This window comes from Protomyctophum parallelum, assembly GCF_964188405.1.
Source record: "Protomyctophum parallelum genome assembly, chromosome: 3".
Classification (NCBI taxonomy): Eukaryota; Metazoa; Chordata; class Actinopteri; order Myctophiformes; family Myctophidae; genus Protomyctophum; species Protomyctophum parallelum.
Genome location: NC_139698.1, coordinates 20113379 through 20140315, shown reverse-complemented (window position 1 = coordinate 20140315; position 26937 = coordinate 20113379). Strand labels below are relative to the sequence as shown.

The 26937-nt window shown below is 44.3% G+C and overlaps 1 protein-coding gene across 5 annotated transcripts in view; it reads left to right on the top strand.

Moving 5' to 3' along the window:
* The first annotated feature begins 5452 nt into the window (after positions 1-5452).
* The window catches only part of phf20l1 (PHD finger protein 20 like 1), a 34830-nt gene continuing 13345 nt past the window's right edge, over positions 5453-26937 (top strand). For 2 of the 5 annotated variants that reach the window (XM_083760381.1, XM_083760380.1), the window contains exons 1-16: positions 5453-5556; positions 8522-8609; positions 10036-10306; positions 10902-10986; positions 12223-12311; positions 13413-13640; positions 14084-14192; positions 15957-16133; positions 18896-19054; positions 20098-20157; positions 20846-21193; positions 22543-22803; positions 24011-24064; positions 24362-24454; positions 25228-25419; positions 25793-25989. In XM_083760381.1, the coding sequence (XP_083616507.1) occupies positions 8527-8609; positions 10036-10306; positions 10902-10986; positions 12223-12311; positions 13413-13640; positions 14084-14192; positions 15957-16133; positions 18896-19054; positions 20098-20157; positions 20846-21193; positions 22543-22803; positions 24011-24064; positions 24362-24454; positions 25228-25419; positions 25793-25989 (2406 nt within the window). In that variant the 5' untranslated portion in view covers positions 5453-5556; positions 8522-8526. Of the gene's footprint in view, positions 5557-8521; positions 8610-10035; positions 10307-10881; positions 10987-12222; positions 12312-13412; positions 13641-14083; positions 14193-15956; positions 16134-18895; positions 19055-20097; positions 20158-20845; positions 21194-22542; positions 22804-24010; positions 24065-24361; positions 24455-25227; positions 25420-25792; positions 25990-26937 lie in introns of those variants that run through there. The other 3 variants (XM_083760383.1, XM_083760382.1, XM_083760384.1) reach the window with 3 other exon arrangements.

Below are 26937 nucleotides of genomic sequence, written 5' to 3'. Positions count from 1 at the left end.
GTTGATTCATTATGATTCTTGTTATGTTTTACCACTTTTGAAAATTAAAGATATTTTGTGAATGTGTATCTGATGTCTGGTCTCTTTCTGTTTCTAATATGTGTCTTTTTGTTAACCCAAATTTAAAAAAGCCCCTTGCTTCACACGAGTGTGATTTTCATATTTGCTGCTACGTATGAAACAAAATTAGTTACAAGATGTATTTATATCGGCCATGCACATGACGTCTATAAGGTTGTCATTTAGTGCCCTAAACAAACATTAAAGTGCAACTATAGGCCTATACATTTATTGTAGGCCTATAGTACAGTGTACTGTGCTAGTGTGCTCTCTGTACTGTACTTTGATTATATTTGGAAAACATCTTTGAGAAATGACAGTTACCATGTGGGGGTCCCCGGAACATCCAGACCCCCAGGGACACGCCCAGGGGGTCCCGCCCTCGCCGTCAATGAGGCGGATGCATGCACGTGACCTCGCTTCTCGCCCTCAGGCGTCTTACTGGTTGTTATTGTCAAGACTCCAAAGTAGTGAATACTCTATAGTCTATACTATCTATTTGGCTGGTATGTGTAATCTATTGTGTGTTCCCTCATCGTCAAACAATTTCCCCCTAAACTCCTTGGATCATGACACAATCTATAGGTGTGTGTGTGTGTGTGTGTGTGTGTGTGTGTGTGTGTGTGTGTGTGTGTGTGTGTGTGTGTGTGTGTGTGTGTGTGTGTGTGTGTGTGTGTGTGTGTGTGTGTGTGTGTGTGTGTGTGTGTGTGTGTGTGAGAGAGAGAGCAGTGCATGCATGTGTATTTAAAATGTCTATCTGTGGATATAGACGATATTGTATTTGAGTGAGGCACTGACTAGGGAAACAATTGTCCTGACCTAGAAGGACAGTAAGGATTAAAAGAAAATATATCCACTAACTTCAGATTGCTGCAGGTTAACTATTATAGTTAGTTACAAGTTTATGAACCCATTAAGACCTGAGGCCGATTCTACAAATTAGTAGAATTCACACTTTTCAGTACAAAGTGACGCGCTGTGATCGAGCTTGCAATACCAACAATACGTGTTACGTGTGTTATATGTAAAGTTTGATATTGAGCATATATTCTATAGTAGCACACCCTAAACACACAATAGAACTTCGGTTTATATGCACTTTTATTTATGTTACACTATTTTATTTTAGTCTTACATTACTCCAAGGTCAAAGAGAGAGAGGAGAGAGATAGTATAAGCTTACATTACTCCAAGGTCAAAGAGAGAGAGGAGAGAGATAGTATAAGCTTACATTACTCCAAGGTCAAAGAGAGAGAGGAGAGAGAGAGAGATAGCAGAAGCAGCAGTACCGCCATGCAGAGATAAGAGGACATAGGTTCATGCAGCACCAACACAAACACTTACACAGGCTAGAAAGTACGGCTGGCCAAACAGACTATTCTAGCACAGAGTATGAACTACAATATGATTTAGAGCAGGAGCATCATACAGAAAGCAGTCAAATTCCAAATCCTGAGGAAGTCACAGAAACACTCTCTCCATACCAAAGGTAAATGTCATGCCAGAAGTGTCAGGTAAACAAATAGTGACAATGATTCTTCAGATGTAACTGAGACAGGAATACGTGCAGTGTCTCAAATGCCATTGAGAGTTGTTGCTTTTGGAGCAGAATAAGTACAGAGGGTGAAACTTTGGAGGCCATGTGGGCCAAACAAGTTAAATTCTGCATGACTTTTCCAGATCAGCTCTCCTACTCCTAAAGTGGCCCCCACACTCAATCATGGATAAATTGGAAACGACGACTGAGTGGGGAGATCGCCTCTCCTGTGTACAAGGATATTATTGTGTATAATTCCCTGCACATGAAGGAATAAAGACAAACTTAAGGAAGCTGCCCTGTGTTGTGTCCTTCCTTGCCCTGGGTAGTCACTACACTGTCACATCCTGCTTGATCCAAAAAGAATGGATTCAGTTTTTCTACCTAGTTTCTAGCTAGTTCAGAGCTGAGGGCCTTTTCAACCTGGCAGCCATACTATGACAAATAGTGACAATGAGTCTTCAGATGTACTGTAACTGGGACAGGAATAGCCTACGTGCAGTGTCTCAAATGCCATTGAGAGTTGTTGCTTTTGGAGCAGAATAAGTACAGAGGGTGAAACTTTGGAGGCCATGTGGGCCAAACAAGTTAAATTCATGACTTTTCCAGATCAGCTCTCCTACTCCTAAAGTGGCCCCCACGCTCAATCATGGATAAATTGGAAACGACGACTGACAAAGATGACATGACCATACCGGACGGCGAGAAATGGGAAGCGCATGTCAAACAGAGTAGACACATGTATGAGAAGATGTATTAGACATGCATGTGTTAAAAACGTATGCAAAAAGTGTGCTAACATTTGACAACATCACATTGGTCTGTCTTCCTGTAAATAAAAACGTCTAGGTTTCCGAGGCTAGGCTATAGTGACCTCTTGGTACCACAGCACCTCAAAGGCCTTTAAAAGAAGGCCCCAGGCTTCCCAAAACAAACTGGTCAGGCTACGACTTGGCCTCACTCCCCGAACCCACCTCACCCCTGCGCATTTTGACAGGCTGGAATGGCTTAGAGTTAACGACAGTGTACAGCATTTTGCAATGACAATATTGTATTTGAGTGAGGCACTGATTAGGGAAACAATTGTCTGACCTAGAAGGACAGTAAGGACTTAAAAAAATATATCCACTAACTTCAGATTGCTTCAGGCTAACTATTATAGTCAGTTACAAGTTTATGAACCCATTAAGACCTAAGGCCTTTAGAAGTCCATTCTAAATTACTAGTTCTCACACTTAAGACTTTTCAGTACAAAGTGACGCGCTGTGAGCTTGTACATCTGCTACTTTTTAAAAGCCAACCCTAAAATCAAAAAAGGCACATGCTTTTGAATCCATCAATAAGTCATCATTGTTGTGATTTCGGTTGACCACCCATGTGGTCCCTTAAGAGTCTCCATCTAACTAAAGGGTGTGAGTAATGTTTCAGTTCCAGTTGAGTCCACGTGCAGAGAACAACATGACACCAGGCAGCATCACACGACAAGTTCTGAAGTTCAATAATACAATAGATACCGTTTTGAACACATGACGTGACCGGAAGATATGAGACAAGGACAGATTTCAATAGGAATAGAACAAACATCTCGTATCGTTGTGCACAGACGTCAGTCTACGACACGTGATGAAGTAGTTGATGTTCGTCGTATCAAGTGTATCAATTATGCTTACGTAGAGGAGTGATTGACCACATGTGTGTACTGAATGGGTCAGGCAGATAAAGGTCATAAAGTATCATTCATGACAATCATCTTATGCACCATAATGTACCACCATCTCTCTGAGGTCAACTGTGTGGTATTATGTAGACCAGTGGTGGAAGTACATTTATTTGTACTGTACTTTAGTACAATTTTGAGGTATATTTGTACTTTACATGAGTATTTACAATGTACAATACCTCTACTCAATACATCTACTCCACTACACCTCAGACGGTCGGACACCACACTTAAAAAAAAAAGAACATTACTTACTAGTTACTGAAGGTTTTGATTATTGTTACCAAACATACATTAGCAACCATGCACCTACATTTCGGGCATTATGGAAATAGCCAATCGACAAGCTCACAGTGCGTTGTGACGCAATGTGAGAACTCTGTCCAGTGTGTCAACTGGGGCTTAATCAGGAGTTGTAGTAGCCATGGGTAATCTAGGTGGTGGATATTGCTCTTGTCTTCATGGCTTTATGTATTGTTGCTAATTTCACCTCTAGGTCTTTCACCTTTAACCTCCAGAGAGGTATACGTAGATAGAACATTGAATCAGCACGCGTTCGTTTACATGATTATTTCCATAACTGTACCAACCTCAATACAACAATACAACAACAATACATCAGGCTCTGGGAGGAAAGTAACAGCTACATCACAGGGTATATGTACAGTTCTGACAACCGTAGAAACGTATTATTTTCCTGTATTATTGAGACAATTAGGCCTTTAGCGGAAAGCTGAACAGTCTCGCTTGATTGATTGATTGAAGTATTTATTAGCAGTTTTCAGAATTACAGTACATTTCAAGTACAACTCAATACAAAAACTGTTAACTGTGAGTCACAGTGGACGACCCAATAAAGCATTACACTTGTTTACAAGAGGGTCCACCGTGTTCAATTCATCAAAACATTTAGAGACGCACGAATATATACTTCTATATAGTAAAAAACTGAAAATCATCATTGAGGAGGTAAAAAGGGGGAAAAACATATACAGTGAGGGGGAAAAGGGGATGAGGATTCAGATTTTACGGGGGCCAGTTTCGTCCTTACAGTAGATGAGTTTTGTCAAGGAGTCAAGGAATTCGCATGTCTTAATGACATAGGGCGTTCCACATTTTGGTGGCATATAGGAGCTAAATGGATTTAGTCCCTTGTTTGTGCCGAATCTGGGTTGCACATGGTTTGTTGAACTCTTATCTTATGTGGACCAGACCCATTGCAAGATGCTGTACTCTGTCGTCAACCCTAAGCCATTCCAGCCTGTCAAAGTGGGCAGGGGTGAGGTGGGTTCGGGGACCTCACCTCTGCTTGGCCTCACTCCCCGAGGGGAGTGAGGCCAAGTAGTAGCCTAACCAAGTCTGGAGCCTTGTTTTAAGGGCCTTTGAGGTGCTGTGGTATCAAGAGGTGCTTGCATAGTCGAATAAACCTTGAGGGCTCCTGTTAGGGTCTTCAAGGATTTTTTGTCGACCAGTGAGGAGATCCTGTAAAGCAATCTTGTTGATTTGCCTCCAGGATGGAACCTAGGTAGGTAATTCTTTGTGTGATAATACTGTCACTCACTCTAATCAAGAAGCCTGAGATTACTGTGTGACATGGAGGGTGACTGATTTAAGCAGTCACACCTGGCCTGAGTCAAACAGGATAAATCAGTCATCTCCACAAACACTCAGTAGATAGCCTTTGTCCGGACAGTGGGGAGATCGCCTCTCCTGTGTACAAGGATATTATTGTGTATAATTCCCTGCACATGAAGGAATAAAGACAAACTTAAGGAAGCTGCCCTGTGTTGTGTCCTTCCTTGCCCTGGGTAGTCACTACACTGTCACATCCTGCTTGATCCAAAAAGAATGGATTCAGTTTTTCTACCTAGTTTCTAGCTAGTTCAGAGCTGAGGGCCTTTTCAACCTGGCAGCCATACTATGACGTAGGCTATAATCTTCAAAAGCCCCGTATTATATTGGAGTGGCTATAGCGCCTCTCACAGAAAGAAAAATCACTTTCCCAAGGTTTTGGGGGAAAATAGCAGACAAATAGCAGACAATATTATTTAAATTGCTAAATTTGTGGAATGGCTTCTTTTGGGCTTGTTTTTCTAATCGGATCTGGCAACACTGGTGACGTCACTCACTTTGGCCACTGACTGAGGTCTTCTTCTTGCAGAAGAACGGATCGTTGGTTGAAGGTTGACTTCTGCAACAATCTGCGTCCCGTTGAGCCGTTTCAAATGTGTCCGCAAAGGTAAAACCACATCTGCATGGCATGTAGAGAGAGAGAGAGAGAGAGACAGAGACAAACGGGAGAGAGAGAGAGAGAAACAGGCACTTGACGCGCGTCGCACTCGCAGACAAACCGCAAACCTAATGAATGGTTGACAGTCACAAACTTTGCCTGCCTTAGCTGGCCGGCTGTTTGCTGGAGCTAACGGCTATAACGGCGTCATCATAATATAGTGCTAACTGGCAGGTCAATGGCTATATTGGTTGGCTAACCTGTCCACAGCATTAAGGTTAGCATATGGTGCTAACTGGTAGGTCAGTAGCTAACCTGCACAGTGCACACATCATTAAGGTTAGCATATGGTGCTAACTAGTAGATCAGTAGAGCTAACCTGCACAGACAGTGCTCACATAAAGGTTAGCATATGGTGCTAACTGGTAGATGATCACTGGCTAACCTGCACAGACAGACAGACAGTGCACACACAGCATTAAGGTTAGCATACGGTGCTAACTGGTAGATCAGTGGCTAACCGTGCACACAGCATTAAGGTTAGCATATGATGCTAACTGGTAGACCAGTAGAGCTAACCTGCACATACAGTATAAAGGTTAGCACGGTGCTAGTATGCTACATGGCAGGTCAGTGGCTAAGAACCTGCACACAGCATTAAGGTTAGCATATTATGATGCTAACTGTATTTCAATTGGCTAATCTGCAGCACAGGGTTAATGTTGGTAGTAGCACGGTGATAAACTGACACATATAATAGTAGCTAGGTCTGTTGAACTGGTTGCACACACACGAAACTCTATTCTGGAGTGTGTTGTTGTTAATGTTGATACACTTGAGTTGACTATAATGTAACCATGCAGTGGAACATCTACCGGTCCCTGGCCTTTGACAACATACTGGAGTTAAACTGTGATATGATTACAAGTAGCTGAGCAGTCCCACAGACCAAGTGATCCGGGTGAATGTATTGAACTGAACTGTCTGCAGCAGGTTAGTGCTATATTGTAACTGTTGGAACCCTGGCTATAAACCTGAAGTGTAACTGCATGCAATCAGGTTAAGCGGCTGCAGCTGCAGGGGGCATGCCTTCACATGTCCCTCACAGGACATTCAACTCAGCAGTTAAGTTACTACAGCTGATATGAGACACATTTGATAAACTGTCAGCTTACATAACATGTGTCTATAGTAGTGCTAGACAGTACGGTTCTGTTCCAATGCTAAAGAGCCTTATGCCCTCTTTTAGACTTCTGTTCAGAGCTAGATTGGATAGATTTTTATTGTCCCAATGGGGACATTAGTTAAGACACTTTTATAGTATTCTGCTGTTAAACAGATATGTTGACAATACAATGTGACATACACAGACTGTGAAACACGTTGCTGTCCACCAGGACCACTGAACAGAACTCTAAAGGCTCATACATAGTCTGGATTTTCGGTGGTGAGGTGACCACCGAACTACAACATGACGTCACGAGCCGCGGTGAAGAGCAAACCACCGCTACCGCTCCAGCCCTTCTCTCTGTTTTTACTCACCACCCACCGCTCAACGTTATTTGAATTTCAGCTCCGGTGGTCACCTCACCACCGAAAATCCAGACTATGTATGAGCCTTTACGGCCATACTCCAGTTTTAGGTGATAAGGTGACCACCGCGGTGGTTGGGAAAACTACAACATGGATAACTTTTCTTGTGACCACCGCACTCTGACTAAAGGCTCATACATAGTCTGGATTTTCGGTGGTGAGGTGACCACCGGAGCTGAAATAACGTTGAGCGGTGGCGAGTAAAAACAGAGAGAAGGGCTGGAGCGGTGGCGGTGGTTTGCTCTTCACCGCGGCTCGTGACGACATGTTGTAGTTCAGTGGTCACCTCACCACCGAAAATCCAGACTATGTATGAGCCTTTATGGTGCATTACCTGTTCAAATCATATTATGGAAATAAAGGTAATATGGGTCGCACACGCCAAGACTGCGCGATGAATCAAAGACAAACATTTCGGCTATCCGGCCTTCCGTGTGAAAACTACAATGTGACATCACGCCGCGGTGATAAGCAACTTGCTCACCCCCGAACAGCGAACGCATCTCTCTGTTTTGACTAACCACCGTTTCTGTGGTCACTCAATTATCACCTAAAAGTATGAATATGTTCAATATGCAACGAAACCCGCTGAAAACCTACGTCTGTCAACTCAATTGTCTATGTATAAAACCAATAGCCATGTTACAGTCGAGGCATACTGTACAGTTCATGATGATTTGGTAGCACCGCGTGGTGTACTTTTAATTCTGTTGAATGATGAGTTGCATCTGAATCTGAACTGGGGAAAAACAGCCTTTTTGTTTTAACTTTTTGTGCCCCAACCAGAACTAAGGAATGAGCTACAGCTTAAATTAAATGTTTATGTTCTCGTATAACACACGGCCAATTTAAATGTTTTATCGCACGCAGACCTACCCACAAATGCCTGCAAGTGCTTTTAAACTTGTGTTCGTTGTAATCACACGATAGGGGAAAGTTATATTCGGATTTGTTTTATCGTTGATGTGAAATTGCATTGTGATGCACCTCGACAAATTAGGGCAACCTCGATGTCTTTCGAGAGTAAATAATAGTCTGAATTTGGGTCATTGCACTTGCAACGGAGAATATTGTCTGGGGGACTATATTAAACTGCCTGCAACGGGCATCCTCCGTTTGATTTCTTGCTGATCCTCTTGGATCAGCTCATGCTGGACAAGATAAACCTTCTGCTGTTCACTTCAGAATGGCCTAGTAGCGTAAAGTAGCGTGGTTATATTTACTTTTTAAATACAAATCAACCGTTTTAGTATCATCGGCAACCGTTTTTAGTATCATCAGGTAATATATTTTGTTAGTCAGTCAGTCAGGAACACAGTCTTTGGGTACTAAATTGACTTGTACGTCCTCTTATCTGTGTGATTATCTGTCGTGGAACCAGGCAAAATGAGCAGAAAACCCCCCAACAGACCTGGAATCAGTTTTGAGGTGGGAGCCAAAGTGGAAGCCCAGGACTACCTGAAGAAATGGTACGGCACTAACACTGGAACTGTTATCTATAGATAGAATTATGAACTTGACCGTAGTCATTCAGGCGTTGACACTAAGGGTTGCCCACCTGACCTTGGCAGCTAAATAAAACTTCCGGGCAGGTGGCGTTTGCCTTAACCCATTCTGGGCGGGAACCCATTTTGGTGTTAGCATCATGTCGTGCTTTAGCTATTGAAAAATAGCAGATCTACAAGCTCATAGCACGCCACCGAGTGGCACGCTACGAGCTTGTAGGTCTGCTATTTTTTGAAAAATCGAAGAGCGACTGACATATAAGACATTTTTTAGAATCTGATCTCAGGTCAGAATGGAAAACTGTCAGGATGTAGAAGACATTTTTAGAATCTGATCTCGTAAATGTAAATATACAGTCAGTCAGTGACCAAAACGACACCCCTGCAAGGAGTGGGCACTGGGGACTATTCTAACGTAGAGTCCCTGTTTTGGGTATGTCATTATAGGCTATAGAAAATAGCTCTTCAAGTTCACAAGGCATCACAATTGTTGTAGATTGATTGTCTACTCTCATCTTCACTGCGTGAGACCATCGTACGATGAAGTATAAAACTGAGACTTAAGTGGTTAAACTAGCCATGGTAATCTCCAAAAGAATGGTCTCAAGCCTCCAGAACTGTACAGCTGTGCCAAATACACATTACACAACTGTACACAAACTAGTCCGTTCTCTCTGCATAGCTGCTCACGTCTCCCATGGTGCTAGGCGATAGCAGGATCTAATACGACTTTTCAAAAGGACAGAACATCACGACACAGGGAAACATTAAAAAAAAAAAATCTTTTAGACACAATTTGTTGTTTCTTCTTTGGACCATTAACCCATTTTGGGTTAATGCTTAATGGTCCACAGTCCGGCAAGTTCGAGCTGGTAGGTCTGCTATTTTCTGAAAAATCGTGAAAATATTTGTTTCAGAAAACTGGAGGATTTAGAAGAATTACAATTCTTTTTTTGCGTGCGCAGAAAATAGAACAGTGGCGTATCGGAGCGTCAGACGAGGCGTGAGCGCGCGTCTGACGTCCCACCGGTGTGGGATAGGTTCATTGAAAATAACGGAACGGCGGCTGTTGTGACGTGCGGCGTTCGCAGACGGTGTGTAGCAGGCTTAACCCATTCTGAGCGGGAACCCCTTTTGGTGTTAGCATCATGTTATGCTTTAGCTATTGAAAAATAGCAGATCTACAAGCTCATAGCGCGCCACCGAGTGGTGCGCTACGAGCTTGTAGGTCTGATATTTTTTGAAACATCGAAGGACGACTGACATTTTTTAGAATCTGATCTCGGGTCAGAATGGAAAACCGTCAGGATGTAGAAGACATGTTTAGAATCTGATCTCAGGTCAGAATGGCTTAACTTCTGCGCCGTTTGGTGGTGCGTTTTCACTACAGGTACCCAGCCCGCATAGAGAAGCTGGAGCCAGAGAACGGCAAGCTGCTGGTGCACTTTGAGCGCTGGAGCCACCGCTACGACGAGTGGATCTCCTGGGACAGCAGCCGCCTGCGGCCCCTCGAGAGGCCCGCCCTCCGCAAGGAGGGGCTGAAGGAGGACGACCACCACCACCCCCACCACCCCCACCACCAGCACCACGACAAGACTGTACGACATACAAACGCACACTGTCACCACCACACACAAACATCCACAGTCTCTCCCTCGCAGGTAGAACCTTTACCGCATTGTGTACACACACACACACACACACACACACACACACACACACACACAAACGCACAGATGTCTCACGTCATTGAGATGCTCCTTGCCGTGCGTCAAGGCTTATTTATTTCATGTCGCACAGACTTGGAAACGTCGCCCGACAATACTGGGATTGAACTCTCGTGGACCCCAAAAACCCCTTTTTGGTGTTTAAAGCATTATGTTATGCTGTAGTTATAGAAAAAAATTGCAGATCTAGTGGCGCACTACGAGCTTGTAGGTCTGCTATTTTTGAAAAGTCGTGAATGGAAAAATGCACAAATCTTTGAATGTATATTTCAGAGCGAACGTTTTTAACTAAAATATTGGCTTCTGGAGGGGGGTCCCTGGAACTACATGTTTTGAGATGGGGGGTGGGGGAGTAGTGAATGTGGCCCAATAGAGATAATTCTGGGGGTCCTTGACATGAAAAGGGTTGAGCACCACTGACATAGAAACATGTGGTTTTTCAGAAATGTTAGGACTTAGAAGTCTTTTTATTTTATTTTATTATCGACCTCAGTCCAAAATGGGTTAAGCGATGCATGCCTCTATGCAGGAGTTCCGAGATGGTGAGGAGGTCCTGGCCCGCTGGACAGACTGTCGCTACTACCCTGCAAAGATCCAGGCCGTCAACAAGGAGGGTGAGTGACTACTAGCTAAGTAACGGCTCATACATACTCCAGTTTTTTGGTGATAGGTTATCACCATTTTAGGTGATGGCTTATCACCTAAAACGGTGATAAGAGTCGAGGCCATCATACTCGCGGTGATGTCCGCGAGGATTGACCCCGCCTCCCTGTGGTTTACCCAACTTCTAGACCAATCAGTGAACAGGGGTGATAGCTCCAGAGTGAAAAGACTTGTCTGATAGTAAAAACAGAGAGATGGGGGTCTGTGTCCGCGGTGATAGCTGATCATCACCGCGACTGACGTAATGGTGTAGTTTTCCGTCCCTTTAAAAAATGATTTTTTTTTTCAAATGGGGGTTACAGTACTTCTGTACTTACAGTAATTCTGAGGCTACTCAGAACAATCTCTTACTGTGTGTTAGAGCTCTTCACGGGTCGTTTCCGACCCGTTCCGGAAATATTTTCAAATAGTTAAACCGAACCGATCCGTGACAATTTTGTCCGATTCCGACCCGTTCCGAGATTTCTTTCAAACTGTGGCGCCGAGTCCGACCGAGATCCGATTTATTTCCGCCATTCCGAGCGACCCGACCCAGCTGAGCCAGGCAGACATAAATGTGGACTGTATAGAGAAATAATGTAACGTATTGACCAATTACCATGTTGTGATTAAAGCGCGTGCGAGAGAAAGAGAGAGAGAGAGAGAGACACAGACAGACAGAGAGAGACTGCAGTAGAGGGTGGGAGAGAGAAAAAGAGTCTCGTCTCCTCAGCGTGCGTGCATTTAAAATTAACCAAACGGATCATTTGTTTTTTTTTACACACAATCAGAGTTTTAGCAGAAGCAGATGCACATCATGCATGTACCGGTCTTGGCTGAATGGAATATTGGGCAGGAACCCCTTTTGGTGTTATAAACAATATGTTGTAATTTAGCTATTGAAAAATAGCAGATCTACAAGCTCATAGCGCGCCACCGAGTGGCGCGCTATGAGCTTGTAGGTCTGCTATTTTAGATTTCTTTGCATTTAGCATTTAGATTTATTTTATTTCGAGGTCAGGCCTAAATGGGTTTACTACCTATTATGTAAAAAAGAAAAACTTTGTACATTGGTGACTATAACCATAATCTACCCGATCTTGAGGCCTACAAAATCGGGAAAGTAAAAAAAAATAAACTAGTGGATTCATCAGTAAACTAGTCGACTAGTGGCTTAATGCCCTACTGTGTGTGTGTCATATGTGCAGGTATGTACCGGGTCCAGTTCTACGACGGTGTGGTGCGCAGTGTGAAGAGAATCCACATCAAGTCCATGCCAGAGGACGCCAAGGGACAGGTCAGCCAATTTCACCCGCTGCCTTTCTGAGGGAACATGGTCCTCTCCTATACCCTCTCCTCTGCTTTTCTCTCCTCCCCCTTTTCTCCTCTGTAAATATAGCTATTTGTTGGGGACCCCATTTGGTGTTTTAAGCATTATGTTATACTTTAGCTATTGAAAAACAGCAGATCTACAAGCTCGTAGGTGCCGCGCTAGGAGTGCAGCGCTACGAGCTTGTTTTGGAAAATTTTGGAAAATTGCTAAAATGTGGTGTAAATCTTTGAATATATATATATATATATATTATATATATATAATGTATTATTTCACAACCAGCGTTTTTTAACTCAAATCTTTGCTTCATGGGTGGGTCCCTGGAGCAACATATTTCCAGGTGGGGGTCGGCGGCCAATTACATGTACATTTTTGGGGACATTTTTACTGAAAACTGTTGATTGAAATGATGATTTAGAAGATTTTAAATGGGTTAATGCGTGATATATCCCATTCTGGACGGGAACCCCTTTTGGTGTTTTAACTAAGCATTATGTTATACTATATACTACAAGCTCATAGGTCTGCTTGTATGTCTGCTATTTTTGAAAAATCGTAAAAAATGCGGCACAAATCTTTGAATATACATTCTTTCAGAGCGAACGTTTTATTTTATTTCGACGTCGGGCCTAAATGGGTGCTATGGCCTGTTGATGAATTGAATGATGCATGGTTGTTGTGCATTGCGTTGCATTTCCCCACCGACCAGGCAAGGTTATAATAGTTTTTATTTATTTATTATAGCTTAGTTTTAGTTCGTTTTTCAGATTTTTTTAATTCAGTTAGTTTTAGTTTGTTTTTAGAGCAGGTTTGCTAGTGTTTATTTAGTTTATATTTTGGTGAAAATGCTTAGTTATAGTTTAGTTTTAGTTTTTTTTCGTACTTTGGTTAATTTGTGGGTTAGGGTTAGCGTGGCTACATGCTGCCGTACGGTGCTGAAAACTACCGTAAAACGTGTAGAATCTGATCTCAGGTCAGAATGGAAAACTGTCAGGATGTAGAAGACATTTTTAGAATCTGATCTCGGGTCAGAATGGGTTAACTATTCTAACCTTTTGCGACCAGGACTGGGTGGCCCTGGTCAAGGCGGCCACGGCCACGCGCTCCCGGAGCTTCAGCAAGCCGCGGACCAGCAACAACAGCAGCCGCCTGCGCCCCGACGCCCAGGGGGACGAGGAGAACGAGGACGAGGAGGAGGACGAGGACGACCGGGAGACGGACGAGGACGACGACACGCACGGCGGCGGGAGGAAGAGGCGAGAGGGGGAGCACAAGGACCCGCCCACCATCCAGGTATAGGAGAGCATGATTAACCCATTCTGACCTGAGATCAGATTCATACGAGGTTTCCACTGGACCCACACTACTGGTCTGATGAACCCATTCTGACCCGAGATCAGATTCTATAAAAATGTCAGTCGTTCTTCGATTTCTTTCAAAAATAGGAGACCTACAAGCTCGTATCGCGCCACTCGGTGGCGCGCTATGAGCTTGTAGATCTGCTATTTTTCAATAGCTAAAGCACCAAATGTATCTTGAAAGGTTAATTAATGTAATGTATGACTGGATGCCACACAGTAAATGTTTAGTTAACCCAGAGTGTGCAAATGTACATTCAAAATCACACTTTACGCTTTGCTGTTTATCCCCAATTGAGGCGGTTTTGACACTGTGGAAATACTTGTGTGTGTGTGTGTGTGTGTGTGTGTGTGTGTGTGTGTGTGTGTGTGTGTCAGGGCGTCTCGGCATCAGCAGGCTGTGGGAGCAGCGGAAGTTCAGTGAAGGATGAGCCTCAGTCGGACTCTGACACGCCCCCCTTCACCACAGACAACAAACACAGCACGGGTATGTTCTAATTACCACTGTGTGTGTGTGCGTGCATGTGCGTGTGTGTGCGTGCGCGCTGGTATTTGGCCCATCCTACATAAAGGTTCATGGTTGTGCTTATTGGTACATCTTGTGGCCCTATCTTTTTAGGCAAATAAGTTTAGGGATAAGGCCCGGAGAGTACAATCTGTTTTCCTTTTCCTCGTGACAATGCAGCAGCATAGGTGATAACAATAATAGAAAGAAAGGGATAGTGCTAAAAAGAGCAAACAAAAAAAGAGAACTTCAGCGTATGAATAATTAAGCAATATTACACGAGAGGGTGTGGGTTAACGTGATTATTGCCACGACAGTGATGCGGTCAGGAACGAGACTGAGTCTCGTTCCGCAAGCATTACCCTTTTCAAAGTAAATGGGTTTACTTTGAAAACCTATTTACATCACTAATGGTTGCTCAATGCGAATTCCCTGTATCCCCCACCTCCATACTGTCACAACCCCCCAAATGCCAGACCACCCCCCATGACCCACAACCCCCACACCGTCAACCCCCTCCCCCCCCAAAGTCCATAACCTACACTCAAGTCAATGTAGGAGATTATGGTGTCAGTTGAAATGTTTCATTTCCCCTCAAACGTTCTCAAAAACACTTAAAATATTATATCGATCTAAAAAAAGCTTGCAATGTGACGCTCTGTGTGAGCTGTAAATGGAGATATTGGATGCTTGTAAAAAAAATTATCTTGACCCTATCATTTCATGATTGGTGGAATTGGGGGATTCCCATTTGCTACCACAGTAACACCCACTGTTGTGGGTGGCCAGAAGTGTCACTCCTTTGATAAGGAGAGAGAGAGAGAGAGAGAGAGAGGGCCACAACAAGCAACCTGTTTGAACAAAGACCATGAGTTCTGCCCTGGCCCAGGGGGTATATAACACCCACTTTGTGTGGATTCCTGTATTGTTTGCTTCCTCCTTTTAAGAAGAGTGACATTGTTACAGAGTAGTAGGGACTTCTTTTTGGAGTGCTTGGAAGGAAAACACGGTGAGAGGGGAAAAGAGTTTTACACATTTTCTCTATTCACATTTTATTGTACATACATTTGTTTTGTTTGCTTTGGCAATGTAAACGTATGTTTTGTCATGCCAATAAAGGCACCTTTCGAATTGTATTGGCCCCGGGGTGCAGACCCTACTTGGGCTGTGGGGGACACAGGACATGTTTCTAGAGGAACATGCTAGTGTTTTTTTGAGGCTGCTGGATTCCACAATTCAACTTAAAGGGACCGTTTAAGCCTTGAATTTGTGGAGATTTAGTTTTTGTTTTTTGGTCTGATTCCTAAGCCCATATAACTCACCCTTTGTCAGCCTTCTGATTGGTCCCTGACTGACTGACCAGCAGGCTCTTTCTGCCTTGTTTCCTGGTTCCACCTTGTTTATGTTGAATTTGCTAAAATATATATATTTTTTGTAATCTAAAAACAAACATGATATGCCCTGTCACCATGCTGCACCTGTGATGTTCCCTTTTCTACTGACACCCAGTTTAAAATAAGAATTGAACGCACAGGATATCAATATGAAGTGAGCTGGAAAAACATAACGTTATTTCAACGGTAGTGGACAGGGGGAGAGAGGATTTTTATCCAACCACGAAACCGCAACCAATGGGTGCGAAGAGGGTGACACGACCACGGGCGGGACTTGACAAAAGGGTGAATTGTGATTCTAACTCCACTCATTTGTTTTCCTTTCCTTTCCTTCCTTCCTTCCTCCTTCCAGGTCAGACTGACCCCGCCCTCGTCTCCTGCTCTCTCACCTCCAGCCAGAGGCGGCGCTCGCAGCGCCTGGCGCCCACCTCGGACCCCCCCTCTGATCCTCCCCCCGCCCACCACCACCCCCACCACCAGGAGCAGCCCTGTGCCCCCCCGCAGCCTGCTGCGTTCTCCCAGACACCGGGTAAGTCTGATCCAGTGTTGTTGTTTTCATCGACTAAAACTAAGCCGATTTTCTTTTCCGTCGACTACCTTTTTCCACTGGCATGAAAACTATAAGCTACGATGACTAAAACTAAATATACTGACAATTTCGTCAGCAAATAAAAACTAGACTAAAATGTTAGGAAGGGACTAGTGGACAAGAGATCCAGTATAGGTAAGTCATTTTAAAATTGGTTGCAGCGCGACGCGTTGTGAGCTTGTAGATCGGCTATTTTCAGCAAGTGTAAAACTGTCATTAAGACGGCATTAAAGGCCCACCAAAATACATTGCACTAAAACATTCCAGGTGGCTAAAATGTGACTGAATTAATCAAAAGACTATGACTAAAACTAAAATCAAAATTTTGCTGCCAAAAACAACACTGGCCTGATCCCACCCACCACCGCGAGCGCCGTATAGTGTGCGTCGTCTGAGCGTATACAATGGTATAACGCCCCACCTGCCTCTGATTGGCCTACCGACACTGCCCCGTCTCGACGTTCCTCGGAGCGCATTTGTCGCCATATTAAGCTTCTTTCCAGACCCCCCTAGCGACTGAATTAGTGAAAAGCTTCTGGCGAGAAATCTAGCTACTTTTTCTGGTGAATTGCGGACAAATCGTGTTGACAGGCGCCAGAGATAAAAACCCTAATTTTTCTTAATTTTCCTTCTCAGCCTCAAATCCGCTAAAAGTTGGCAAAACTAAAAGTGATCGGCGCGTCTGGCTCAGTGGCTTCCTCGGCTCGGTTATGTGCACAGACTGCCACAGTGCTTCCTCCTTTCTTGCTCTGTGACAGAGCAAGAAAGGAGGAAGCACTGGCAGCTCACTTTAGTCTGCTAGTAAAAAAATAAAATACACACTAAAATGCATTAAAGTATTAACCTTCTAATTCCTGTATGGATCGGAAACAAAATAGCGTTCTAAACGTTAGTTGAATTGAGGTATGTTTTTTTTTAATTACAATGCGTTTAAACGAGCAGTGAATTTTCCAGGTTCAGACCACAGCACAGAGAGTGCCTCAGTGTCGAAAAATGTTTTTCTGGGCTGGCTACATATTTTCGCCTAAAAGTCGCTAGGGACGCTAAAAAGTCGCTAGTGACTTCTAGCTACTTTTCGAGGAGCCACTAGCTACTTCCGTTACTGGAGAGTTGGCAACACTGCCTCGGAGATGCGAGGTTACTCCGTGGTGAGAATGACGGCTTGGCACGCGCGGCAGAATGCAGCCTTGTAGCTAACTTGTACGTCTTATTTTTGTAGAAGAGCCAAACTAATGTTGTTTATGCCGTTTGCTTTGATTGAATACTTGATTGAAGACAAAGTGTACGATGTGGCCTACTATGATTTGATTTGGGTGTGTACTTCTAATTAAAGTGTTAGTGTTGATTATTGTGTATTTATCTACTTATAGCAAACTAATACTATTGTACTAAACAGGATAATGGTGAAGGGAAAAGAGACCTTTTTTACAGTACAATAATGTTTCATGTTTACACATACAAATAAATGACACGATAATCAACACTTTATTTAAAACACACCCAGATCAAATCATATTACGGCGTACATGTTCAATCAATTATTCCATCAAAGCTAACGCATAAACAATTAGTTTTCCTCTTCTACGAAAAAAAAGTTACAGCCAGTTCTCTTAACCCATTTTGGTGTTAGCATTATGTTATGCTTTAGCTATTGAAGAATAGCAGATCTACAAGCTCATAGCGCGCCACCGAGTGGCGCGCTATGAGCTTGTAGGTCTGCTATTTTAGAAAAATCGAACAACCACTGACATAGAAACATAGCTTTTTCAGGATGTAGAAGACATTTTTAGAATCTGATCTCAGGTCAGAATGGCTTAATCATACCACCACCTCGCAGCAGAGATCAGACCGTCCAGCATAGCTATATCCACCTCAGTGGACAGTCAAGACGGGGCAGTGTCTGTAGGCCAATCAGAGGCAGGCGGGCAGTGTCGGTAGGCCAATCGGAGGCAGGCGGGGCATTACCACCGTCTATGCTCAGACGCACACTAGATATACGCACCGCGAGCAGCCCCGTGCACCACGGCCTGCGTCTTCCCAGGCGCCAGATCCCACAGAAATAATCAAATCATTCTTCAGGGTTCCCACCTTAAGAGTATATGAATAGAGACGGCACCCGGAGGAAACCCTGAGGCGAAATGGACATAGTGGCCGAATTTGTCATTGCAGCTCGAGCCAGCGCTGGTCCGTTTTTACTATCATTGCGCACGTTCATGTTATTGGGGCCATGACACGTGAACGAATGTTTCATACGTGAACGCGCACAAACGGCACAATGATAGCCAACGGCAGCGCGTTCATGTGTTTGGGGCAATCCATCCCAGAATGCACTTGTTCCTAGGAGTGAAATCGCCTCATGCGATTTTGAGCAACTTAAGGCAAGTGGATGGGAGGAGGAATCCGGTGCCGTCTCTATTCATATATACTCTAAGGTTCCCACGCTCATGAAATTCCTGGACATATTTTGAAATTAGGAGAGTAAAAAACCCGAAGATTTCTTTTTTCCATGCCTGGAAAAGGTTTAGAAGTAATCAAATGTTTTGGAACATTTCTTTTTAAATATCGTCTCCCGTCGGGTCTGGTGGAAACTCATATGTCCAATTTTCAAACTCAAAAGTAGCAGATCTACAAGCTCAAAACTCGTCGCTTTGGCACCACGTTGTATACAGTACATCTGCTAATTGTGATGCTTTTGTGGCCAGGTGCGTCGACGGAGAGGGAGGAGTCGAGTCACCACAACTACTGCACGTGGGCGCCGCCCACGACGCCAGCCCAGCCAGCCATGGAGCAGAACCGGGTGACTGACAGCCCTTCGGCCAATCACGTTGTCCTAGAAGAGAAGTCACCGCCCCCCGTCGCAGGTAACCGCATGTGAAACTGATGCTCGAGCAGCTCGGCTCAACAAAGACACATAGTTTTTATTGATTGATTGATTGAAATATGTATTAACAGTTTGCAGAATTACAGTACATTTCAAGCACAAACTCAATACAAAGACTGTTAACAGTGAGTGGACGACCCAATTAAGCATTACACTTGTTTACAAGAGGGTCCACCGTGTTCAATTCATCAAAACATTTAGAGACGTACAAAAAGACCCTTCTATATAGTCAAAGAACAGAACAGGAATTCAGTTACCTGCACATTGCTGCGTTGCTAATACATTACATTACATTGTGGCTATGTATAAACCGACTTCATATGAGGGAATTATGTCGTGAATTACTGCAGGCCGGTGAGGTTGATTATTGACAGCGAAAACACTGCATCCTTGTTGGCATTTACACATAAAACCATGCATCCAAACCAGTGCATTGCAGTGTGAAAGCGAACCTTCCCGTCTTCTGCCCCTCGGTGAAACCTCAGAACATTTCTAGTTTACTTTTAATTTGAGTAAAACACATTGAGACTGCGTCTCTTTTACAAGTGGGAACTGGCCAAGAGGGCAGAAATTAAATTACAATCGTACATGTTCAAATTACAGAACAGCAGATAATAACATCCACGATACACCTCAAAGTACCTAAGAAAGAAAGGTACCATGTTTACCCAGGGTAACTGGACTAAGCTCAAGAACTTGTTTACAGCCAGGCCCTGTTCATAGAACATTTCATGGTAGGGGTTCAATGCCTTGTCCAAGGGCACTTCAGCGGTGGTAATTTTAACGTGCCGGTCTGGGGATACGAACTAGCGACCTTCCGATATCAAGACCGCTCCGCAAACCGTTCGGCCACCGCTGCCCCTATGAAATATATACAACAAAATCACCACAATGCTACTCTTTTAGTGGTAGGGCAAATACACAATGTATACTAGTAGTAGTGTTGATGGTAGCAGTATTGGTAACGGTATAACATACTGTTGTTTTTTTTTAACCTGCTGTGTTTGTGGTCTTCTTCTCCAGCTGTGGGCGTGAGGAGCTCTTCTGTCAGGACGCCCAAAAACAGACACGCCAGAGAACCCAGTACGTAACAAACTGCACCTCCTCACCTAACTCCGCTCTGTGCCTTCCATATAGCACAGACGGCACTTCCACCATCACCTCCCAACCCTCTGTGACTTCCATACGTAAAGGATAACGTCAGTCTAATCAGTGTTGTTTTTGGCAGCAAATTTCTATTTTAGTTTTAGTCGTTGTCTCTTGAATAGTTTTCACTTGGTTTTAGTTACATTTTAGTCACCTGGAATGTTCTAGTGTTTAGTCTAGTTTTAGTCGACTAAATGTCATACGATTTTAGTCGACTAAATCTACAGTTGATTTAGTCGACTAAAATGTGTTTTGACAGGCCTTGATGTTGTTGTAATGACATTTTACACTTTGGTTGCATGCTGAAAAGCATTTTCAGCATGCAACCCAGCATGAAACTGGATCTCTTGTCCACTAGTTCCTTCCTAACATTTTAGTCTAGTTTTTATTTGTTGACGAAATTGTCAGTATATTTAGTCTTAGTTTTAGTCATCATAGATTCGTTTTTATTTAGTTTTAGTTGACGAACATTTTTCGTCTTAGTTTTAGTCGACGAAAACAACACTGTGGCTAATTCAATATCTGATAATTCACCGACCGGGGAGTTACTATATCCCAGATATTATCCCGCTTATTCCATATAACACTAACGCGTTCCTCTCTCTCTCTCGTCCCCCCCCCACAGTCCTGTCGTCTCTGCGCGCTCCCCCCGAGCCTCCGTCCTCCTCCGCCGGCGAGGAGCCCCGGCAGTTCCAGTGCACGCTGCCCGGCTGCTCCAAGTCCTTCCGCAAGGCCAAGCTGCTGGACTACCACCTCAAGTACTACCACAGCGGCAGCCCCCCCGGGCTGATCCAGAGTCAGCAGCAGCACCACCAGCACCAGCACCACCACACCACCCCGTCCCCGGACCACCGGGTGGCGCCGGCGGTCCGCACCCGGGCCACCTCGGCCTCCCTGCCGCCCGTGTCCACCACGGCCCGCGCTCTGGAGCTGCTCGACTCCAAGAGGAGACGGACCGTGTCTTCCTCCTCGTGTAATTATTATTAACCCGTTTTGAGTCTAAACATTTCTTCTACATCCTGACGGTTTTCTGGGAAAAGCTTATGTTTCTATGTCATGTCGTTCTTCGATTTCTTTCAAAAATAGCAGACCTACAAGCTCGTATCTATGAACTTGTAGATCTGCTATTTTTCAATAGCTAAAGCGTAGCTTAATGCTAACACCAAAAGGGGTTCCCGCCCCATTTTGACCCGAGATCAGATTCTAAAAATGTCTTCTACGTCCTGACGGTTTTCTGGAAAAAGCTTATGTTTCTATGTCAGTCGTTCTTCGATAAAAAAAAATAATAGCAGACCTATAAGCTCATAGCACGCCACTCGGTGGCGCGCTATGAGCTATGACTATTAGTACCATTAGGGGGGGGAGGGGAGGGGGGGGGAGAGAGAGAGAGAGAGAGACAACACTCAGTTCACACAGGTGTGTTTTATTTTGTACAAATTGCAGCATATAACTCATTTCATTTTATATGGTTATAATGTGGTTATATTCATGTAGAAAACGGAAGAAGAAATGATTATTATAACTAAAGCTATCAAAATAAACTAGAATAAAAAACAGTAGGCCTACAGTAGTGCATCCCGTGGATGCAGAGGTCGTCATTTCATTGCGTCCCTTAACTATAAACTGCGTTTTGGGATGCAAAATGCACCCTATTTAAATCTCACGCACACACATGTAAAGATGAATCTCTGACGGTGGGGTTTTCCCCAGGGGCCCTCGAGGAGGTTCCAATTTACGATTTAGACATTTAGCAGACGCTCTTAATCCAGAGCGACTTACATTAAGCAAGAACAAAAAAGCATGGCGATACATCACATACATAAAAAGTAGTTGGTAGCACTCAAAGGACGACTTCACCCATTGGTCCTCACTAATATTGCTCATGATAAAACCGTACCATTTGTGACTAAATTTGACTGAGAGACTGCCATTGGATTATTTTTTTTAATTTTAGTTTTTCCATGTCATATGAAAGCAGGGAATCATAGCTTTAAATTGACATATTGGTTGTTCAGTTTGGCCCACCAGTTTTGGAGATATGGCTTATAGAGTAATGTCTTGCAGAAAACAACGAGTTGAGAAAACGGGCTTGTGTGTGTGTGTGTGTGTGTGTGTGTGTGTGTGTGTGTGTGTGTGTGTGTGTGTGTGTGTGTGTGTGTGTGTGTGTGTGTGTGTGTGTGTGTGTGTGTGTGTGTGTGTGTGTGTGTGTGTGTGTGTGTGTGTGTGTGTGTGTGTGTGTGTGTGTGTGTGTGTGTGTGTGTGTGTGTGTGTGCGAGCGCGCTCGACGCTCATGTGCGTGTGTGTGTGTGCGTGTGTGTACAGCGCTCTCTCCCCAGGCCTTCCATCTGGAGGACGTGCGGTCGACGGTCCGGTCGTGCGGGAAGAAGAAGCGCTCGTCCACGTCTGTGAGCTCGGACAACAGCGCCGAGCTGTGCTGCCCCTCCTCCCTGCCCCCCCTCGCCCCCCACCACCCCTGCTCCCTGGCGCTGTCCCCCCCTCCTCCTCTCCCCAGGGGGGAGCTGAGGCTGGAGCCCCCACACCCACACCCGCACCCCGGCCTGCTTGGCAACCCTCTACAGCCAGGTACGTTTTTTGATTCGTTGGAATTGCATTAAAGAATTGCATTCTGACCTGAGATCAGATTCTAAAAATGTCTTCTACATCCTGACAGTTTTCCATTCTGATCTGAGATCAGATTCTAAAAAATGTCTTCTATGTCAGTCGCTCTTAGATTTAAAAAAAATAGCAGACCTACAAGCTCGTAGCGCGCCACTCGGTGGCGCGCTATGAGCTTGTAGATCTGCTATTTTTAAATAGCTAAAGCACAAAATGGGTTAACCCATTTTAGACCTGACGACGATTCTACAAAATGTCTTCTAAATCCTGACAGTTTTTTGAAAAAAACCCTATGTTTCTACTACTAGCCCTTACCCGTTGTGAGATATCCCCCCCCCCCCCCCCCCCCCTTGTGGCCGCAGGGGGTACTGCGCCCTGGGTGCGTTTTCACATTTTTAATTCACTAATAAATTCACTATTAATTTATAATTACCGGTAGTTAAATTGGAAAAAGGGCTTCGTTAAGACCTCCATATTATTATGGTCAATGTGGGAGTGATTGGTGCAGGCAGTAAGGAGCTACGGCAGTCACAGTGACAGACAGACAGTCACACAGACAGACACACACTCAGACATTGATTGATTGAATTATAGTATGATATGATAATGATGATGTCAGTGGTTCTCAAACTATTTCATGTCAAGGAAAATAGCAGACCTACAAGTTCATGAGCTTGTAGATTGCGTTATGCTTTAGCTATTGAAACATAGCAGATCTACAAGCTCATAGCGCGGCCACTCTGAGCTTGTAGGTCTGCTATGTTTGAAAAGTCGTGAAAATGTGGTTAAAATCTTTGAATAAGAATTCTTTCAGAGTGAACGTTTTTAACTCTGGGTGGGGGTGGGGGGTCCCTGGAACAACATATTTTCAGATGGGGGGTCGGTGGCCAATTACATATAATCTTGGGGGTCCTTGACATGAAAATGTTTGAGAACGACTGACATAGAAACATGAGGTTTTTCAGAAAATGTTCATGATTTAGAAGACTTTTTTTTTTTAATTTCGACGTTGAGTCGAAGTCGAGTTAAGTCGAGTTAAGTTTGGTTAAATACAGCCAGGTGGTCAGTCAGTCTTTCTGGCATTTAAAACTGAGTTAATGGATTACTTCCTTATTGTGAGTCACATGGTCATGATAAGGATGAAACCTGCGTGACCTCTGACCTCTACCTCCAGGTTTAATCAAGATGGAGAAGAGACTGAAAATGGACGCCAAGCACCTGAGCTTAGGTCTGTATACAGTGTGTCCGTCTGTATGTCTGTGTCTTTGTCTCTACCTGGCTCTGTCTGTCTGTGCTGCCCTGTGTGTGTCTGTGTCCATCTGTCTCTGTGAGTTTGACTGTCTTGTCTGTCTGGTTGATAATGGAGTCTGTCTGTCTGTCTGTCTGTCTGGTTGCTAATGGAGAATGTTTGTCTGTCTGTCTGGTTGCTAATGGAGTCTGTCTGTCTGTCTGGTTGCTAATGGAGACTGTCTGTCTGTCTGTCTGTCTGGTTGCTAATGGAGTCTGTCTGTCTGTCTGTCCACAGGGAGGAAGAAGGACAGACGAGATCGGAGAGACAGAGACCCGTTCAAGTTGAAACAGAAGAAGAAGAAAAAGAAGAAAAAGTCAAAGCAGCACTGTAAATGAACATTCACAACTACATTACCCACAATTCACCGCTTCTGCGCCACGTCAAACGGCTCGTAGGCAACGATAACGCGCAGTGAACGTTCCAACATGCATGTTCTGGTCCCTGGAACGATATACTCGATAAAATACTCGTGTTGGTCAGCTGGACTGTATGTGACTTGGCTATTAACTTAGCTATTGAAAAATAGCAGATCTACAAGCTCATAGCGCGCCACTGGCGCGCGCTATGAGCTTGTAGATCTGCTATTTTCTTTTTTGAAAAATCGTGAAATTGTGGCGCAAATTTTGAATATATATTTGAGAACGAACGTTTTTAACTCAAATCTTTGCTTCTGGGGGGGGGGGGGGGGGGTCCCTGGAACAACATATTTTGAGATGGGGGTCGGAGGGCCAATTACATAATATTTTTTGGGGTCCTTGACATAGAATATTGAGCACCACTGACACAGAAACAATGGGTATTTCGGAAAACTGTCAGAATTTAGAAGACTTTTTATTTTATTTCGACATCCGGCCTAAATTGGTGTACATGCATGAATTGGGTTCCCCAATAGGAGCGCCCCCCCCTGTGGCCCTTTTTGGAAAGAATATGGCCCTTGAGGAAAAGTAATTGGGCAACCCTGCCCTACGTACTGCCAAAGAGGCCTTATGTGCCATGAGGCACATAAGTGGATATGTATAAACTGCTATCTAAATGTATTTGTGTGTGTGTGTGCGTGCGTGTGTGTGTGTGTGTGTGTGCGTGTGCCTGTTCCAACCCAGGTTACCACAACTACGACGGCCTGTCACTGTCGCTCCTGGAGCATTCTTCTTCCTCGGTGCATCACCGTCAACATGGCGGCAACAACACCACCACCACCTCCGTCTCCCTGCCGGCCCCCTCCTCCTCCTCGTCGTCCTCCAAGCACCTCGTCTGTCCGCGCGCCATCCTGCAGGTGGACCTCAGTGGGGAGAGTACGTAACGTAACACCCCCCCCCCCCCCAACCTACCAACCACACTTCCTGTATGAACCCATTTTGACCTGAGATCAGATTCTAAAAATGTTCTTCTACATCCTGACAGTTTTCTGAAAAAGCTATGTTTCTATGTCAGTCGTTCTTCGCGATTTTTTCAAAAATAGCAGACCTACAAGCTCGTAGCGCGCCACTCGGTGGCGCTACATATAATCTTGGGGGTCCTTCACATGAAAATGAGAACGACTGACATAGAAACATGGGGGTTTTCCAGAAAACTGTCAGGATTTAGAAGACATTTTCTTAGAATCATTCCCAGGGTCAAAATGGGTTTTAATAACGTGTCTCGTTTGCTGGTTCTGTGGTTCTATAGATCTGTCGGAGGGAGACTTCCCCGAGGACTCCACCACGGAGTCCCTGCCCTACAGCGCCGAGGAGGAGCTGGAGCTGGACCTGGAGGAGGAGGAGGAGGAGGACGTGCCTCTGCAGGAGGACGAGCTCAGCGAGGCGTGCCAGGAGATCGTGCGCTGCGTGTGTCAGATGGACGAGGAGAACGGCTTCATGATCCAGGTCGGTCCATACCAGTGTTGTTTTCGTCGACTAAAACGAAGGGCCGATTCATACTCCTATTTTAGAGCCGAATAAAAGTCGGTTCGGCGCTGTAGAGCCTACAATGAGTCGTCATTTGAGGTTCGGGGGGGGGGCGGGTACCGTCCTAAAGTCGGCTCTTCGGTGCTACTGAAGATTTCTGACGAGCCGAAATCATTTCGGCACTACAGCGCCGAAACAGTGGTAAAATAGGAGTATGAATCGGCCCTAAGACGAAAGATGTTCGTCGACTACCTTTTTCACTGACAAAAACAAATGGAAACTAAATGAAAACTAAGCTACGATGACTAAGACTAAGACTAAATATACGGACAATTTCGTCGACGAATAAAAACTAGACTAAAATGTTAGGAAGGGACTAGTGGACGAGAGATCATTTTACACTTGGTTGCATGCGTTGCGACGCGTTGTGAGCATGTAGATCAGATATTTTCAGCAAGTATAAAAACACTCATTACGACGGCATCAAGACCCGCCAAAATACATTTTAGTCGACTAAATCAACTGTAGATTTAGTCGACTAAAATCTTATGACATTTAGTCGACTAAAACTAAATTAACACTAAGACATTCCAGGTGACTAAAATGTGACTAAAACTAAATGAAGTTTCAGTCCAAAGACTATGACTAAACTAAAATAGAAAATTGCTGCCAAAAACAACACTGGTCTATACTAGGCCTGTCACCATTAGGACAGTTTAACATGATCCAGGTCGGTCTATACTAGGCCTGTCACCATTAGGACAGTTTAACATGATCCAGGTCGGTCTATACTAGGCCTGTCACCATTAGGACAGTTTAACATGATCCAGGTCGGTCTATACTAGGCCTGTCACCATTAGGACAGTTTAACATGATCCAGGTCGGTCTATACTAGGCCTGTCACCATTAGGACAGTTTAACATGATC